The sequence below is a fragment of the Argiope bruennichi genome, chromosome 1, assembly GCF_947563725.1.
Source record: "Argiope bruennichi chromosome 1, qqArgBrue1.1, whole genome shotgun sequence".
Classification (NCBI taxonomy): domain Eukaryota; kingdom Metazoa; phylum Arthropoda; class Arachnida; order Araneae; family Araneidae; genus Argiope; species Argiope bruennichi.
In genome coordinates this window covers 72978443-72999420 of record NC_079151.1, presented here as the reverse complement: position 1 = coordinate 72999420, position 20978 = coordinate 72978443, and the positions used below count along the sequence as shown (strand labels likewise).

General features: G+C 26.8%; 1 protein-coding gene across 1 annotated transcript; it reads left to right on the top strand.

Moving 5' to 3' along the window:
- Positions 1 to 598: 598 nt before the first annotated feature.
- LOC129954486 (heterogeneous nuclear ribonucleoprotein K-like) lies at positions 599 to 20750 on the top strand. The gene is made up of 14 exons (XM_056068149.1): positions 599 to 721; positions 3842 to 3924; positions 7331 to 7455; positions 7908 to 7964; positions 10772 to 10815; positions 14258 to 14330; positions 14434 to 14547; positions 14635 to 14763; positions 14841 to 14965; positions 15082 to 15318; positions 15791 to 16043; positions 19384 to 19464; positions 19559 to 19728; positions 20497 to 20750. Exons 2-14 carry the CDS (start codon positions 3912 to 3914, stop codon positions 20543 to 20545), a joined length of 1470 nt encoding a protein of 489 aa, XP_055924124.1. The 5' UTR covers positions 599 to 721; positions 3842 to 3911; the 3' UTR covers positions 20546 to 20750.
- The last annotated feature ends 228 nt before the right edge of the window (positions 20751 to 20978 follow it).

Here is a 20978-nt window from a genome sequence, read left to right as displayed (position 1 = left end):
TGTGACATGACTTTCTAATGATTGACTCTGCAGGCGCCATCTATTGGCAGAATGTAGAACTAAAGTGAACATTTTAAAGAAATGACTTTTTTTTTTTAAATTCATCTTTTCAGAAAATGCTTTATTCCAATAAATAAATTAACTAAATAGTTTTGAAAAAAAATCAAAATTAAAAAATAAGTTTAAAGAAATAAATTAATTTAATCACACGTTACTTAAAATAGTAAATTAAGTATTCATTACAATTAATAAATTTTATATTTAATAGTAATTTATAACTTTTAATTAAAAAATATGATTAAATAACAGATATTTGGAACTAATATTTAAAAATAACAATAGCAAAATTGTTATTCAAAAAATCGTAGATTATGCATCTCTATTCTTTCAGCATTTCGTGATATATCAGAAAGCTGTGGAGCGACAATGAGTCTTCGTATTTTTTTTAGGTCTAACTTCTAGTTTCCGATCAATTAGTGATTAAAATATCCTTTATAATAGTCTGAAATTTCTTCTAAGGTATTTCATAATTAGTGTTAATGAATATTCTTACTTTTTCTATTTCTTATTTATTTTATTATATTTTAAACTTCCCGAACACCATAATTTAGTTTCAGTATAGGCAACATCAATAAAAATCGCTTTAGACGGAATCTTTTTTTTATTGGAAATTTGTCTATTAATTTTCTCTTTGAGTTAGCCGGCAAGTTTTTGGAATTAGGTATATATTATGTTTTTATTTATATAATTACATACGTTTTAAAAGTTTTAGATTTCTCTTTCTAATTAAAACATTGCAGTTACTTCTATATCCTTAGAATATGTGGAAAGAACTACCGCTATCTGTAAATGGCGGTGTTCCGATACATAAATATTTTATTAGTTTAAAAATCTGATAATGTGCTTTCTTTTCCTTTCTTTTTTCGTAAGAATCGGGAATTTTTGTTTATATCTTTGTATTTTTGAGCTATTAAGTTCCTTATTCATCTCTGATGTTTATGTGCGCATTGATTTTCTAATCACTGACTTGAAAATGGCGTAATCCTTGCACTGTTATGTTTTGCCTAAAAACCTTAGTTATTTGGTATATGAAAAATCTGCTGCATTATTTCTAGTATTTATTATTATGTTTGGTTTTAAAGGGGCTCTGCATACGCATATTCGTATACAATCAATATTTGTTTTACTTGTAGAGTGACTACATTTATGAGTTATATATGTATATATATTTTCTTTATGTATTCAGTGATTATTAGTTGGAGTTCTTGTAAAGAATGATAAAAGATGAGTTCTTTTAAGTTTGCGAATTTATTAAATCATATAGTTTGACATGTGATATATTTTACTCCTATTGTAAACTAATTTGGAACAAATGCATAGCGATTTAAAAATATGATGATAAATCATTATAAAATGACAACTCATTTGAATTAAATGATTCTTTAATCTTTCCAATCGAAAAATAATGTATCTATATTAGTTAGATATAAAAAAATTTAAATTAATCAAATAAATCTCGAACCTAAAAAAATATGCCAATTAGTATTAGAAGATATTTAGAAAATTTAATTTATATATGTATTAATCTTGGAAGATACATGGGAATTTTTAATTCCGGAAATATGAAGTATATAGTTAAAAAAATGATTTAACACAATAATATAGATAATTGACAAGGCCGTGTATAAAACTTTGGAATTTGAATGAACACCTAAATTATATATGAAATATGTTACAAATTATAATTTAACTTTATTAATTAGAAAGAAATAATTTAACTTTTCTTCACTGTCATTCTTCGATATTGTCAGTTTTGTGAATGTGTTTTCATATTAATTTGATTGAAATTATAACTGCAACAGCTGTATTAACTTACATGTAATTTTTGTAAAACCTTATAAATCTACTTCAATTTATCAGCTTAAATTGCATTAATACAGAAAAGATACACTGATTAATCCTTTGAATATCAATTTATTTTTTTAAAAAAATTTTCAGCTTATAGCATAGACTTGTTAGGTATCATGAAATATTGATTTTATGAAAGAATTAGTGTAGAGAGTAAAAAATATGCTCAAACTTGTCAGAGTATTTCACTTTTATACTGTCTACCATGCTAAATTTGATGTTAATCAATACTGATAAAATTTGAAAAGTTATGATTTGGCATGCATTTTTGTACAGCACTATGCGAATGGGAAAAATATCTCGATTTCATCTTTTTCAGTGATCTACAGAGCATTGGGAAGATATCAAATAATTAATACTGAAAACAAAAATACATAAAAAAAAAGTTAGGAACAAACTCAAAAGACCATATAAAAAATAAATTACTAACAATATTGTATAGTGCAGCATTCTTCAAAACAAGCAAATAATAATTATACAATTCTTTTATTTCTGATGAATGTTTCCTTTTAAAATTTAATAAATTTTGAAAAAGAATTTGTGCAAAATATTAAAAATTCTAATTCTGTTTTATTTTGCGGTTGAATTTTATCAGTCTGGAATCTTTAGTTTTCAGTATTTTATTGAAAAATAAAATAAAATTCATAAATGATTTTAAAAAAACTATGCCATAATGTGAGAAAAGGCAAAAAAAAAAAAAAAAAATGTATTTTACTGTTAATGATATCTTAAAGATTAATATCTACTGTTGGTGTACAATGTAATAACAATATTTCATAACTTACCTGGATTTTTTCACAGCTTGATGGGTATTTATCAATTGAAAATTCATTAAATTAACATTCATTGCTAAGAGAGATATCAATAAGATATAGTAGGTGTATATCTGGGGTCCTGCTAGTAGAAAAGTACCAAATAATATAACAGTATGCGATAAAAAAAATTGAGTTAAATGCTGTCAAAATAGATGAATTAATAATCATCATTTATGTATATTTCAGCTATCAAACTTCACAAGTCTTATGAGTACTGTACTTGAATGAATAAAACATTTGTGTGATATTAAAAGTGCTGTTCTAATCTTTGTTTATTAGTTTAGATGTCTTTTCTTCCTTTGTAGATAAAGCCCTAATTGTAGAGTTGGATTTGTATTTCTGGATATCTATTTAATGCTCATTTTCTCATATGTTATAAAAAATTGTAAATTCTTTTACTACTTCTGCAATTTTTTACTCTACAAAAAGGGCATGAGCAGCATTAAATGAAATTATAGTATATAACAAGATGATAAAACAAAATTCAAAAATTATAGTTTTTGTACAAAGTCCCATAATCTGATAATCCTTTGTAAATTTGATATGTTATATTAAATATTTGAAGCATTGAAAGTATTTTAGAAGCCTTGAATTTTTTATTATTACTCTCTGTATATATATGTATTACATCATATTTAAAAACTTGGGTATGGTTATTTAAGTTATTCCTTTCTATAACTGTTACTTTCTTAAAATATCATAAAAGGCCACCTTAGTATTGAAGTAGGCATTTTTTAAAAATTTGATTAAGTTTAAATTTGAACAGTTTCAATTAAAACAAGTCCATCAAGCTGTGAAAAAATGCAGGTAAGTTATGAAGTATTGTTAGTTGTATATTAAGTGGTTACTATTGGCTGTTGGTTCATCATTATAAATTGAACAAATTGGAAGCTATATAAATTTATCTTAAAATGTTTATTGAAATAACTTGTCTGATCATCCTTTTTTGATATACTTTTGGATTACATAAATTTTACAATATGTATTATTTGATATTTTTTACTCATGTATGAAAAAAAAGGTATTGTGATGTTGGTAGATAAAATATTGACTTAATTTATAATTTCTTATTCTTATTTCCCTTGAAATATAATTTGTAACAATTTTTTCTGTTCTAGATAAGAAGTAGGCACGATCATAGGCTGGAATTTTTATTTTAAGATTTCCATTTAGAATTTTATTTTTAGGATGACTGATACTGGTGAGTTTTTGAAAAATTTATAAAATTCATTTATGTAGAATTAATGAAGTTGATACTTTGTCTTGCTTTAAAGAAAATAGCTTGTTTGTTTGAACATAGGTTGTTTTTAAAATGTTTTGGAATTTGAATCATTTCTTCGTGAATAATGCTTCAATCTTTTAGCCTCATCTATGTAAAACTTTTCAGCGATGTAAATAGATTATTAAAAGAAAATTTAAAATATTAGATAAAATTAAATTATAAACTAAAAAGGGCATGATTACTTTAAAATTCATTTTGAATAATTAACCCGCGAGCGCTTGAAAAAAATTCTGCAGAAAATCGGTTTTTCAGCGTAGAAACTCAAGTTTCCCAGTAGCTGCGTCCAAGGTCATTTGCCACCTGACCCCAGTCATTATAGGAATTTCACTCCTCTCGTTTCTTGGAAAATGGAATACCTGCTGTCAGAAACAGCTGCTCGGGCCTCGAAAGCCCGATGCGCGCGTTCGCATAGCTATTTTTGTAAGCAGTGGAGACGGTCGCAATGTCTCGATACTTGAGTTATAAAGAGGAATGCGAAAGATTGCAAAAATTATTAGCGGAAGTTTCAACAGATGAAGAATCTCTTAATGAGGAAGATGAAGAAATTGTTGATGAAGAATTAATTAGTGATCATCAATCGAATTCAGAAGAGGAGCTAGATTCAGACAGTGAAGTGTACGTTTGTGAATCCAACTATGATTACGTTGGGAAAGACGGTAAAACGATATGGCATTAAAAGGAGCCAAGGAAAAATGTGAGAACTCCTGCTCACAATATCATTTCAAAACTGCCTGGAAATATTGGCGAAACAAAAAATGTATCCTCGCCAATAAATTCTTGGACATTTCTGATTGATGAAAGTATGATATCAATTATTGTCGAGTGCACGAATATTTATATTCGATCAATTGCATGTAAATTTGGAAGAGAAAGAGACGCTCATCCTACAAAAATTTCTGAAATGAAGGCATTTATAGGACTTCTTTATTTTGGGGGACTGCACAAATCTTCCCATGTAAATGTAAAGGACCTCGGGGCTACTGATGGAACAAGAATTGACATATTCCACCATACTATGTCATATAAACGTTTTTTATTTCTGATGAGGTGTGTCAGATTTGATGATATAAGAGATCGTTCTTCTAGAAGAGAAGTGGATAAACTTGCTCCCATCAGAAATATTTTTGAAATGTTCGTCGCAAATTGTCAAAAAGTTCAAACTCTTGGAGAATATGTGACAATCGACGAAAAATTAGAACCGTTCAGAGGAAGGTGTTCATTTTGACAATACATGCCAAATAAACCAGCCAAGTATGGAATAAAAATGTTTGCCTTGGTAGATGCGAGAACATTTTATACATGGAACCTAGAGATTTATGCAGGAACTCAACCAGCAGGACCATATAACGTTGAAAATGGTCCAGACAAAATTGTAAAGAGATTACTAGAACCTATTTTCAATTCAGGACGCAACCTAACTGTTGACAATTGGTGCACAAGTTATGATTTAGCAAAACCCAGACCTCTTGATGAAAAAAATTACACTTGTGGGAACAGTCCGAAAAAATAAAAGAGAGCTTCCAAAGGAATTCATTTCTGGAAAAAAACGAGAACCATATTCAACATTATTTGGATTCCAAAAAAATTTGACACTGGTTTCTTACGTACCGAAAAAAACAAAACAAATGTGTTGTTCTTTTATCCTCAATGCATAATGGTGATGCAATTGACGCTTCTACAGGAGAAGCAAAGAAACCAGAGATTATAACATTTTAAAACCTTACAAAGGGCGCAGTTGATGTAGTGGATGAAATGTCAGCTACATATTCTACTGCCAGGATAAGTAAAAGATGGCCTATGGTCATATTTTTCAGTATGCTGAATATTGCTACTGTAAATTCTCGTATCATATTACTGTCATCAAATACGCCACCCGTTCAGTATAAGAAAAGAAGTTTATTCATAAAAGATCTTTCTTTAGAATTATTGAAGGACCACCTTCAAGAAAGAAGTATACAGGCTACTCTTCCCCGTCAATTGCGTGACCAATTGAATTGTAACTGCAGTGAAAATTGTGATACTCCCCCGCAAAAAAAGCAAAAAATTTCTAGAAAAAGATGCCATGTATGTCCCAGTACAAAGGACAGAAAATCCCAAATGTGTTGTTCTGCTTATAAAAAAAATGTATGCGGGGAACATAGCAGCGTTGTTCGTTGCAAATGTGTCTAAAATGTAAGTTTTATTTTAATTTACTAATGTAGAAATAATTTTTATTAATAAATACTAGTAATAATTTATGTCTCATGTATGTTTTGTAATTTTCAGTTTTAAAGAGAAAAGAACCTTTAAACTATTTTAAATATTTTGTACTTAAACTAGTTGTAATTGTGTAATTTGAAAGTGGCATTTATCTGAAAAACATTATTTTATATTTTCAGTAGTATGCTTTTGTGAAACTTAGATTTTCGGTAACGCCAATGTAATTTTATTTCTGTTTTTCTCACGAAAAACGTTTCCGGGCCCGCGAAGCCCGATGCGCGTTTTCGAGTCACAACAGAAGCGCGCGTCTTCCCGGGTTAAATAGAATTTTTGTTGAAGATTTTAAAAAATGATCTGGAGTTTTGACTTGTACATGTTTAAAAGATTAACACTTTTTATACAAGTGTGATTTTCCATGTTTTTGAACATGTAGAAGAGATACCTATTTTTTTAGCAAATTGCTTAAAAGTCGTAGAATGCAAGTTCACTGCTGTCCACTAGTAAGAGGCTAATGAGATTAGTCTCTTACTTTCCTTGTTATATTCTTTGGATTATTTTCAGTCTCCCATCTGCATTTTGTTAATAAGAAAGCAGCAGTTAATTAAAAATATAATTTGCATTTTATATTGTATTGTAATATATAAAGAATTATTTAATTAGGAAATATCTGATGTAATTATAAAGTAATAAAACTTACAAATTAAAATGTAATATAAATTCAAAATGTGTTTGAAATTTTTTGAACATTTATTTAGTATTTTTTTAGGTTTTGAAGGGGAGGGGGAATTTCAATATAATGAATTTTCTAGCTGAAAATTTTTATGGCTGTTAAGGGAAAGAGAATTTTATCCTGCTATCTTAATAGGTTTAATTATTATATTATAAGAAAGAACTGGCTTGATTGAATAATTTATTAAAACCAAATAGTTTCCCTTGGAAATTTTTCTTATACAAACAAAAGGAAGTTTCTCATTTCATGAGAGATTTTATTTTATTCTATATTTGACTAATAAAAATAAAGTATTTAGGAGCCAATTTCTTAAGATTAGAGAAGTATGTTATTAATGCAAGTATACATTTTGCGTCTAAATTTGCCAACTTTTAGTTAAACTTTTTCTGTCCATAGATTCGTATAAAACTTCCAATAAGCGTGAAGCATCTCAAGACGGTATGGGTGATTGCGAGGGTCCTTCTAAACGTCCTAGGAGTGGTGGTCGCGCAGTTGATGTTCGCTTCCTAGTACAGAGCAAGGTAAAATCTTAACTTTGTTTAATGGTTTTTTTTTATTAATATGCATAGATATGCAAACACATAATCTATGCATTTCATATACTTACATCTTAAAAATAAATTTCATAAAAACGCTTTACTTCTAAACTTCAAATTTTTGCCTAACATGTGCTAATTTTTAAGTAGGATGAGTATGTATAACAACTTTTTAAACTATTTCCTTTTTATAATAAAATGTTTATAAATTAATGGAAAATATTTCACTAGTTGCAGAATTAAAATTCTGTACTATATGAAATTAACATTTTTTTTATCAGCATTATTAAAGTAATTATTTTAGTTTTTTTTATAATATATTTTTAAGCAGTTAAGACAATTTTATTTTAATCTGTCAAAGAAATAAAATTTAGTTTGTCTTGTTGAATGTTTTATATTTTGCAAGAATTAAGATAATGTGTATGATTTTATAATAGAATGCTGGTGCGATCATTGGAAAAGGTGGATCGAATATCAACAGATTGAGGACTGAGGTGAGTAAGCAATGAATTCTAAATTTGAAATTGCAAGGCATTTATTTTCAGATATATTCACTATTTTATTTAATTCATTTAAACTTTTTCTTAAATGCTTTCAAAATTATAAGGAGGAAGGGAGAAATCAGATGTAGAATCTTATTAATAATATTGATTTTTAAATTTATATTTCCTTCCTTTCATAGAATTATATGCCTTTATTGTTAAAGCATATTAGGGTTATCAATACAATTAATTTATATAGTAATGTTAAAATGTGGTGATTTTTCAGGTCCTATATTATTGAAATTGAACATTTTTGCAAGTTGCATCCTTTTCTTAGTGTACATATTTGCTTACCTCTTCATTTGTGAAATAATATCCAAAATTGAAAATCCCATATTTCCATTGAGACATTATGTTTTTTTTATTCATTCGGTTGAAATAATCTTATGATTTTATTACTCAAATAAGAAATTTACAAAGAGCTAACTTCTGAAAAAAAGATTTGGGAAGGGGCTACTTTTATTTATTTATTTATTTTTGACTTTGCTAATGTATAACTTTCAGACAAATTTTGCTTGCATCAATATGATGGGTTTGTCCTGTTTTTTTTTTTTTTTTTTTTTTTTTTTTTTCCCCTCTTTTAGTTATTAGATTTTGTTTGAGATGTATTTTTTCCCTTTTTTGATTTGGTATAAATGTATAGTTAATGCATTCAGTTACTTGTTAAAAAACAGTGTAAAATCAGTTTTGTAAAAAAAAAAAAAAAAAAAAAAAAAACATGTTGCTTTTTTATAATAGTTGGACTAAATTATTAGTAGAAATATGTTAATATTCTAATAGTTTCATAATATTTAAAATTTTGTTGTTACTTTTAAAAGTTTTCTTACCTCCTTTTTATGATTTTTTCCTTCATTTCAGATATTTAATTTTACTTAATCTAATTATATTTTATATTATTACAGAAAATAAAGTAATAGCTTAACTTAATAGTTCCATTCCTTTGTTTGTGGGGATAATTTTTCATTGATTTTATTGCATCTATTTGTTTAAAGTAATTGATAAATTATAATTCGTATTTTACACTCTAAGCTCGATATTTGCTCCTTAAAAAATCTTGAACATTTAAATCTGTTCATGAATTATACTAGCCTCTTCATTTTAAACATTTCTTTGTTTTAACTTTTATAATTCTATAAAAGATCCACCTGTCATTTCTAAAATGTAAATGCTTTAATCATAAACTTTTAGTAAAATATTTTTTTAGTTATTTGATACATAACGTGTATTCATGCCATCATATACCTTTTAAAATAATGCAAAGAAATTTAGTTTAAGTTGATATATTTATAGTATATTGTAGAACTTCCATTACTTGAACTTCAAATGAGAAATTGTCTTAAAATTTTGTGTTTCTGAATTCACTTCAGTTTTGTACTGTCAGTATATCATGAAATTTTGGTCTTCTCATAGTATTTCAATTATGGAAGTTCTACTATAGAATTACATATCTTCAAAATGATTTATATATGCTTTTAAATCATGCAGTGTTTAAAATTGAAGTGTTACATACTTAATTTGTTTTAATTTCCAATATTTTAGCAGGAGATTCATCGTATGTGCCAAAAATATAAAAAATCCCTCATTTGTCACAATTAATGACCATTGAAATTTATTTCTTTCAATTCAAAATTTAAAAAAAAAATAAGCTATCATGCTTATTTTTCGATTGAAAGATAAAATTAATATGCATACATGATTTTCTTCCAAGTGCAGCTACTTTTTATTTTAAAAGTTTTCTTAGGGGTTTAAATTAATGAGACAATCTTCTCTTATGACACATACCTGTACGTAATTTTTCTTTTTGGCTAAATAAAAGCACATTTTTTAGAATTATATTTTTTTAATCTTGAAATTTAAATAATATTCTCTTTTCTGGGAAAAAATAACTCTTAATATTAAACTTTGTCTGATTGCTATAATTTAAAATGACTACATACAAAGTAAATTAATTATTGAAGTAAAAATGCTATCTTTTTCATTTCTCCTCATGTTCAAATGTAAATATTTTAAATTGATATGTATTTTTCAAGCATTCATGTTAGTTTATTTTTAAAATATTGGAGATATGATTAAATGCAAAAAAAAAAAAAAAGTTTTTAAAACTATTTTTTTTAATCTCAAAATTTTTAAGATCAAAATAATTGGTGCTTTCAAGCAAATAGTCATAAAATTTACTTCTATGATTTTTTTTTTTTTTTTTTTTTTGCTGTCTGATTTTCTAAAATAATTTTTCCATAACATAATGAGAATATATTATGGTTGCTTCTAATTTTATAGTGTTTCTTTATTATAGTTATACAGCTAAAGAAAAAATTCCTGCATATAAATTCTTTTTTCATTTTTTTTTTTTTTTTTTTTTTTGAGAACTGTTATTTGATCAATCATGTCTTGCACAGTAAAAAAAAAAATTTTCTTTGTCATTCAAACAACATACAGGTATGTGTCATTTAGTAATTTATCAAAGACTGATTACATCTCTTAATTTATTAAACTATTGTTAGCAAGAAAGAACCTTTAGGCTAATGAATTAACCTTTCTTTCCATCTATGCCCTGTCCTCATGATGGTTCACCCTTTGCCCTGCCTGTGCTGATGTCATTTTATCTCAACAATTGACTTTACATGGCAATTTATTGCTGTTCATAAAATGTGGATTTTCTGACCATATCTGGATTTCTGCTTTCCTACATGTACAATCATGTCCACCCTCCACCCTTTTGATCGATTGCCCTTGCGGAAATGGGTCCCTCACCCCTGAAGTTCACAGCAAGTGTTACAGTTCCCGACTGCCCTGGCCCAGAACGGTATGCTCTTGTAAATTTGCCCCTTTATATTTTATAATCTTTATAGTTTTATGATTTTAAAATTTTTTTTACCTGTTTTTCTTTGCATACAGCAAAATGCACTTACTTCCTTGTACAAGTCTTGCTTAACTACAAAACTTAATTTTTAACTTTGAAAACATCACCGAGTGTTATGCATCCATATTAAACTCTATTTTAAAGTAATCATGTGTTTCTAATTGTGGAGAGAAAAGACTATTTTGTACAAGGAAAATGCTCATATTGCATTGACAATTCTGCTTACTACTAAAATGTACAATTCAAATATTTCTTTCTTTCATATATTGTAGACTTAAACATAATTGCAAGCTCTCTCCTAATAGGCATCAATTAATGAATCATCAGAATTTGTTAATAATGGATGAGATTATATTGCCAAGAATATGGTTTTGGAAGAAGTGTGCATCATCCCTTTTTAAATTAACTAGCCATTTTTAGGACAATATACATACAAAATATTATTATATTTTTTATGGTACATTAAAGATTCCTCCTGTTTCTTTTAATAAAGTAGTAGCTTAATCAAATTATATTTTATTTTCAAATGCATTGCAAATATTTATTAAATCTAATTTTAAAATTTTCTCGGAAATTTTTTGATATCAAAATTTTTTTATATTATTAGTATGCAGTTATTACATTTTTTTAAAATTAGGTATTTATAGCTATATTTACAACTAACAATTTTAATCGTTCTTTTATAACTTCAAAAATTTCGGAGATCTTTTGCCTCAATGATATTTTTTGAATGTTATGTGGTCTCAAAAAATTGTATATTGCTTACATATCCTATATAGCTTGAAATATATACTAGAAATTATTTGTGAATTGTTTTGAATGTGGATGGGACCCTAAATAAAAATTTTGTTAAAATTAATTTTATTCTATTTTTGACTTAATGGTGTTGAATTACTAAAAGGCTATTAAGTTTTAGACTGTCTGAAAGCTAATTAAACCTAACTGATATTACTATTTTGTAATAAAAGGATTTCTAAATGGAATGTGAGGGGATGAGCAAGCTGAAATGTAACCCCCTTTTTTGCATCTAAACACTTTTTTTTTTTTTTTTTTTTTTGAGAAGTAGTCTTTTGTTAGTTAAATATAGTATTTTATAATTTTTGGATGTTTGGAAAATATATGTATTAACATAATTAAAAAAAACAAATGAGATCTTTAAAAAAGAATAGTATTTTAATCGTACAACAATCAAAATCCCTTTGAAATATGTATAATACTATATATGTGTGATAATATATATTTGATTATAAGAACAAATATTCAAAGTTAAAAACAAAATGCAAATATGGAACTAAACCATTATATAATAAAAATGACAGAAAAATACAATGATGAAAATTGACTGTTGGTCATGTATCTAAACTATCCAGTGAGAAAGTTATCTTGGGAGCAGGAGAATCAAAACAAACTTTTAAAAAATTGATTGCTCCAGAAAGTGTTATACTGTATTTTTTCCCCCCCTAGAGTGACTTTTAGGCATTAGATTGATGTCAATAGTGCTATCTATTACTGTTCTTTTTTTGGATACTGAACTCTGTGTCTTTATACATGTGTCAAAAAGCTTTTTTTTTTTTTTTTTTTTTTTCCCCCTCTCCGATAAAAGGGGCGAATGAAAAGATGAAATAAGATGTTTACATTTAGCAATAGTGAGAATTCAGGTTATTCATGGAATCAGAAAGAGTTATAATTGCTCACATTTCTGCATACCACCCTTTAGTGAAGTTCGAGTGTTGAAAAGTGCTAGTCTTAGGATTCTGAAATGAGCAGTTTGATTTTCTTGTTTTGGGGAATCAATATTGTAACACTTCAATGAAATGTTTATAAAAATAATAAAATATTATGGTAAAATGGTTATTTTTTTCCTGCTTCTCACAATAACATTCACATATGTTTTATTTAATGGGAATTAATGATTTCTCTTTTTATTGAAATATATTTCTAAACAAAATTAGAACAAAGCAATTCATAGATATTGCAGTTGAAGAGAATGAGTTCTTAGTTAAATTAACTTATACCTAAAATAATTATCATCTGGCAATTTTAAATAAATTGCCCTGTTTTTTATGCTCGTTGTATTTTGGAAATGAAAACTAGAATTGAGAATTGATGTGAATTATTTAGGAGTAAGATTTTTAGCAGGAATTATTACCTTTAATAATAAGTTAATTGCAAATTTATCATTCCTTATTTTTAAATCGGAATGAATTTCAAACTTTTTAAAAGACATCTTGTTTAACAAAATGTGATGTATGTATTCATTTGACTGTAATATATTTACAGTCCATTGAAAATCCTCAACAAGCAAGTTAATATGCATTTAATCTTTATTAATTTTTTTTTTGTATTGCTGCTTCTAATTTTATTAAATCCATAAATAATTTTTAAAATTTTGATATTCAATCATAATAGTCTTTTTAGTATATGAATGTCATAGAATAGGGATTCATGCATTTTGATTATTTTTTGTATATATTGATTTAATATTTAGAAGAATTTCAGAATTTAAGATGCAATATTCTTGTTGTTGTAGTCTTCCATGCTTTAATTTCCACATGAATAGCATTCATGAATTTTGCATTCCCTTTAGGTTTAAGTTGGCATTATAAGGTACAATTTGGATTTTTTTTTTAATTTCATCTTTATGAATATTATATTATGTCAAAAGGACAATGAACTATTTTGTCCTTTAGTTATAAGATTCATTTAGTTAGTATACAGTTCTGAAACTTCAACCATTTAAAAACTTTTAACCATTTCAGAACAAACCATTTGATTCCTTGATTATTATTGCAAATGTTGATTAACTTTTGTATCTCTTGATTGCTACTTAAAATTGTACAAACTTTTTCATTTTTGAATAGATTTTCACCTTTCTTGCGATATGCTTAACTATTACTTGGTATATTTCTATGTTGATTGGAATAAGTTTTCTTTCTTCCCTGTCTTTTCCTTTTCAAAAATTTTCAATTTTGAAGGAAAAAAAAATTAAAACATTAAACAGATATGGTTATTTGAATACAAAATCCACATTTAAATCCCTTCTTCAATTGAGATCATCATTAAATCAGTATCCATAAATATATATATTTATATGTTGACTAGATTGCTGATATTTTTAAAAATGGGTATTAAATGTGTTGACTTGCTTTCATTTTATTGATTATAAAGGTCATATTGGATCTTTTTGTCTAAAAACTTTAGATAATACAGCAGCAATTTTAGTTGTAGTAAATCACTTTTTTATTTTTATTTGGGCAGGATTTTATTTTTAATTAAAATCACTTTTTGTTACTTGGGCAGGCATTAATTCTTTCGCATTTAAATTTATTAGGGTGATAAAATTTAGTTTTACTATGATCTTAAGATTTTTATTTCTTTCATTTAGTATATTAGCTATTGTGGCTGACGTTGACACTCTGGGAGAGATCCTTCTGGACGTTCTTCCAAAGCTTGATGATGTGAGTGTGTGTGTAAATATATCTATATAATATATATGAATAATAATTAATATTGTACTTTTTTTCTTGAACTGACATAAAATTTTCTACTTGTTTTACCTAGTATTCTCATCATCGAAACATGGAGTTTGACTGTGAACTACGTATGCTCCTCCATCAAAGTCATGCTGGATGTTTAATTGGGAAAGGTGGATCTAGGATAAAAGAATTGAGAGAGGTTTGTTTCATTTATTAAGAGTCCATTACTTTTATATTTAAAATTTTTATTGTTGCATTCATTTAATTTTTAAAAATGTATTTTCAGAAAACTGGCGCCCAAATAAAAATCTTCAGCAATTGCTGTCCTAATTCAACAGAGCGAATTGTACAAATTTCAGGATATCCCAATGTTGTTGTTAACTGCGTTAAAGAAATATGTCACATCATTAGTGCTGTAAGTATTGTTTGAAATCTTGAACAAGTTCTTAAAAATTTTATCTCCATCTTCTAATTATCTTTCTTCGCTTTTAGGCACCAATTAAAGGACCTAATAAACAGTATGATCCTCATCATTTTAATCCATTATTTTGTAATGATTATGGAGGTTATGAAGAGACTGGTCCAAAAGGACGTGGAAGAGGCTCTTTCCGAGGAAGGTCAGTATATAAAGCTTTAAAAACATTAAATTATATAAGTTTCTGTGTTTTCGATTGGTTTATTACATTAATTTTGTGTTTTTAATAGTTTATTACATTAATTGTTTTTTATGTAGGCCTCCTCCTCCAGCATGGCGTGATGAAGTTGTTGATAACTTCAGTTTTGGTGGACCAGACGGTGGCTCAAATCGTGGCCGTGGAGGATTTGGTGGTTCCTTTGGAGGTCGAGGTCGTGGAATAATGGGCCAAGGACCAAATGTTGGAAATCGATGGAGCCAGATGGGTGGTCCTGGTGGTAGTGCAGGAGGCAATTTAGGTGGATGGGTAACAGATAGTGGAAGTAGCTATGGAGGGTAAGATATGAGTTCTCATCAGGTTTTTAATTCTTCATTGAATAATTATGATATATGATGAGAATTATAGGTATGAAGTGGACTTCTGAAAGTTGCATTGAATTTTATTGTAATGTACAGTTTGTTAGATTTGCTTTCTAATTTAACTGTTTAAAATTTATCTTTGAAATATTTTTTTATTCTTGAGTTATTCTAATTTTTCAGTTGTATGTTTCATCTTTTAGTATTCATTGTTAATTAAAAATTTCAATAAAAACTGCACATCAATGTAAAATCTAAAGTTAGTAATTTGTCATTTTTTCTACTTAGCATTTTCAGTATTAGAATATATTTATCTAGGACTATCTTTTATAAGTAGAATTTTAAGTTTAACTTGGATACATGCTATATAAATGTAATATCTTTATTGTTTTTAAAATTGTGTTAAATATATGCTTTAAAAATTACTAATTTTTGTTTCTTGTTTTGATAGTAATCGAATGATGGGTTCAGTAAATGGGCAGAATCCTGGTAATTACATGTCACAAGGTGCAGGAGATAAACCCATGGGGCATGCTATGGGTGGTCCAGGGCCTCGCAATCCTATGATGAATGCTGGTATGGGTGGTGGATTCCAAGGAGGAGCAGGTGGACCAGGTATTAATGGTCCAGGACCTGGTCCATCTAGGTTCATGGGAGGTCCTCAGAGACCTTACAAACCTCAAGGTTTTGTTCCACCAGTACCTGTAAGTTCTGGTTATAAAAGGAAAAGGCATTACTAATTGGTTTTACTATTTTTGTGACATATTTAATGTGATTTATGTATGTGATTGGTTACATTTTGTTGACATTGTATGATTTTTATAATTAAAGATTTAGATGAAAATGTTGTTGTTGTCAAGATTTTGGTGTAAATTGTTCTCAGTACCTCATTATATTAAAAATAAATGAAACAAAAGTAGGTAAAATTTAATTATTCAGAACAATTGAAAAGTTTACAAGTATTACATACAAAATTTTAAAACAATATTCTGTAACTTCTAATTAAATCATTCCATTTTGAAAATTAAAGTTAACCCCAACCCTGAAATTCATATTTTAAATTTTTTTCTTAAAGTCAAATAGAAAATAAGAAGTAATATTTTAATGAAAATTTTTTAATACAAATACCAAGTGAATCACTATACTGGAATTTATTGTCATAATACTTGAGTCAGTTTTATAATTTATAAGTGTTAGCTCTTAAAAGTACATACAATTTTTAAAAAGGAATTTGATTTTGGACTCTAAATTTTTACCTATAAGCATCATAATTTAGTTTCAATGGTGTTTATTTATAATTTTTTAAAATTTCCCTTATTTGTATTTTTAAATTAAAAAAAATATGGAAGTCATTTTAATACAGGCAGTTTTATATTACAAGGAATGTAAAAAATTTTATGCAGTTTTTATCAGTTCCTAACAATGGGATGGGTTAAATTGAATACAAATAAATTTTTTAAAAATATCCTATGTTTTGATTTAAAAGATTTCTGTGTTAAAATTCTTTTAAGCTTTTTAATATACAACTACATTTTTTGGGGTTAAATAATAAATATCCAGTTGTCTGAACCATTTACTATAGGAAGAAAGAAATGTGGATTTAAAAAATATATATCTGAAAGCCAGAGCTTAAAATTCTTTTCAAAATATACATATCTGACACATCCGCCCACAGATTTCAACATTTCTGGAATCAAGTTTCATTTTTTTAATTACTTATTTTTTCTTTTATTTAATAATTCTGCAGTATTTCTAATATATAAAACAATTATTAATGTTAAACTTTAATTAATCATTTATTTTTCTTCTGTGTTTTTGTTTGACACAATTCATTATTTTATGAAGTTCAGTTTTTTATTTCAAACCTGTGTCATGTCTGTAAATAGCATTAATGATCAACCAAAATACTTGTGTATTTTTTAAATAACAATTTCATCTTAAACATCGAATTTTCATATATAAAAGAAATTACATTTTTCATTAAAACATTTAAGTTTTAAAAAAATTATTGAATTAATTCCTGTTTTTTTTTTTTTTTTTTTTTCTCCTCTTCTCTTCCTTTTGTTTTATAAAGTAGCCTGTAAGTAATGCTGTTAGGCCCAATGATTTTTCACAACATATTTATTCAGAATATTTGACTCAAGGTGTAAGGGTGGGGTGAAGACTAGTATCTGATTTTGAAAGTAAAATTTCACACTGATGTTACTAGTTAAACTGAAGAGGGGCATATCCATTATCTTAAGGTAAAATACATTATTTATATTATTCATTTCCACATTGGGAATAATTGCATTTTTTAATGAATGACAGCAATTTATTAAAATTAATGACTAAGTTTGGTTTGGACATCCCTCCCCCCCAAAAAAATCATGTTGGAAGTATATTAAAATTCTATTGTCTGAAGCATTTTGGTTGTTATGTGTTTTTAACTAGCGATAGCAGGTGTTAGCATAGCTGCTTTTTTTTAAATTGAAAAGAAAAATGCAATGCCCTTTACATTTTAAGGTACCTTCATGTTAATTTCTTACTGCATTAAATTTTCTGTAGTTTGTATTCTAATGAAATTAAAACAAAATTATTATTATTAGTGGTATTAACTATGGGGAATTATTTAAGTCAGGTCTTAAGCAGAATCTTGCAGTAAACTGAATAAATGTTTTCAGTTGACTCAATTGTAAATGTAACCAATTTTACATAATTTTCCTAATACATTTTTAAAACTTGTAAATTAAGTAATGTTTCAATGGTAATAACTTAAATGGTTTTAAATTTGATTAGTTTGAATCAAAAATGGAGACTAAGAAATAATTTGGCATTTTTCAGTTCAATTTAATTGGAATAATTATAAAACAGCTAATCCCAAAATACTACATGAGCAATAGTCTGCATGGTATCAAATAATACGGTGCAAAAAAGAAAAACAAATGACTTTTTAAATGGGTATAGCAACTTGCATTTAAATAGCTTCTTAGAAAAATTATTGTTGATTTGTTGTAATAGTATGTATTTAAGATATTTGAAATAATTTGAAAAACTTGGTTCCTTTATACATTTTAATACATTAAAAAGATGTTACATATAAATATATTTTTTGTATATACTCATTTAAATCTCTTATAGTACAGTAACTAACATTTTTTGGTAATTGAACTCATTAATATATATATATAATAAATTTCTTCAATTCTTGCGAATTTCAGAATATTGGTTGGGGGGGGGGTACTGCAAGAATGGAAAAGATATACAATTAAGTTATTCTACCTTTTTGTATATAAAAAATCATTCTGAATTGATTAGGTACACACACTGCTAATTATAATTGAAAGTCTCTTGACACAATTTTTACTGTATCTGCCTTCTATGCTTCTACTTTTTTATGATACATATTTTTATATGACCAATAGTTGAGAAAATAAACATGGATAAAAAAAATACTTAAAATAAAACAATATTCTTTTTTTAACAATTAAAAAGTAACTTTATAACACTTAACCCCTTCTTCCCTATTAATTGAAAATCTAGTAGTGGATAATAATTTTATTAAATACTAATTGATCTTGTCAAAAAAAATTCTACTTGAGTGTTTTGTTATATAAAACAAATAACTCCCAGTATAGAATTTGAGATTAGCTATAATTACAAAGCAAATCAAATACAATTAAAAAAAAACATTTTTGAAAGGTGTATTACTGGATTAACAAACATTTCCAATGTCATGACTTATTCCAAAGTTGCACAGAAATTACATCTAAATTTCAATAGAGACCACATTATCTATAAAATAATTTCTAATTGTGTAACTGTCTATTGTTTTAAATACTGATAAATATAGTCAATACACATTACATAAAACAAATATGCAGATCAAAACACATTATGTATTTTAAAAATTCCAATTATATATAAAAACATTTTCATCCATTAAACTAAAATCATAGTTACTATTATTAGATGCTTTATTTCTACATTATGATGATAAAATTCAACTGTATTTCAGAACTTCATTATTATTCTTAAAATTAATACCTTACATTTTTTTATTAGAATACTGGAGAATTATTTCAGTCAAAGCCAGTACCTAATCCAAATGGTACCTATTCAATCATTATGAAGATTCCAAATGATGTAAGTAAGATAAATAATACCTATTATTATTTACTAAACTGTTACCCATTATTTATTTGCAATGCTTTAAAAATATTGTGCAATTTTTCTCAAGGTTGCTGGAGCAATTATTGGTAAAGGAGGTCAACGTATTCGTAAAATTCGACGAGATTCAGCAGCTACAATAAATATTGAAGAAGCAACTCAGGGTTCAAATGACCGCATAATAACAATAACTGGTGCTCTTAATCAAGCACAAATGGCTCAGCATTTAATGCAACAAAGGTAAATGATATGCCTATTTTAATGTGCATATGGATTAAACAATTGCTTTATAGAAAGTGTGTTCCATAGTTATATTTATAACCTAACATTTTATGTTTTTGTTTTAGCCAAATGTTCAGTTACATAATTTGAAATATTGCATGTATTTATAATCATTGTGGAATTTATCTATAATGTATTTTTAATAATAAGCAAAAATAAATTCAGTATTAAAGAATGTTTATAAAGTTAAGCATTGTTCTTTGTTACTAATGATAATTTAGATAGATGAATTAATTTCACAGTTGCATATAGAATTTCTAGTCGTGTTATTTAAATATTGACTAAATAATATGTTTTGGAATTTCTGCATCATTAAAATTTTATATATGTGAAAAAAAAGTTCACTGATAAATTTCAGTTATAGTAAATTTTTAACATTGTATTTCATATTTATTTCTAGTACTAATATATCCTAAAATTTTGCTTTGGAAAAAAAGAAAGTTGGTGCTTGTTTGAATTTCGCTTTACTAGTATTAATGAAAATTTAAAAACAGTAAAATTCACTACTTTTGCAGTCTGTTTTGACCCTTAAAAGCTTGTCTCGTCCTGAAGACAAGTTTTATCCTTTTCTGTCTGGAAGACCCGAGATTTTGTTGTTCTGTATTTGAGAAACAAAAAGATCTCTGTCTTGTGATAGTAAAGGATATAATCATATCTATAATTAAGTGATGTAGTACGTATTAAAAATATGCAATTTATAAAAGATCTTTTCTGTTTTCTTCATAGTGTGCGAGATAATCAAGGAGGTGGAGCTGGAGGAGGAAGACGTTTTTGAAAAGGCAATACATGCACATTTTTTGTCCTGCACGCATAGAACTATTTAATACAGTGTGATTATATATCATCTCATTTATGTTAGTGTAATATTTGCGATAACTGCATTCATCTGTATATCGTTCAAAATCTGTTTTAAGTTATGTGCATTAGCGTCTGACTGTATACTTTTAAAATGTTATGAAATAAAACTTTGTAAAAATTAATGAGCACCTTTCATCTGCAATTAAGAAGTATTTTAAAAAAAGTGATGTTGTAGATTTGTATATTTGAATTTTGTTAAAAAAAATTGTGGCTTAAGTATTCCAAATAAATGAGACGCCCTAAGGAAGTTGTGTTGCCTTCATCTTTTTACTCTTAATGACTTTTATTGTCATGTTGTGATCTGTATGGCTAAGCTCTTTTAATGATAGCATTAATATAGAACCTTCTAC

Coding starts and splice junctions, on each gene's coding strand:
- LOC129954486 (XM_056068149.1), top strand. Junction 7,456..7,907: donor GCTTCCTAGTACAGAGCAAG/GTAAAATCTTAA, acceptor ATTTTATAATAG/AATGCTGGTGCGATCATTGG. Junction 14,966..15,081: donor AGAGGCTCTTTCCGAGGAAG/GTCAGTATATAA, acceptor TTTTTTATGTAG/GCCTCCTCCTCCAGCATGGC.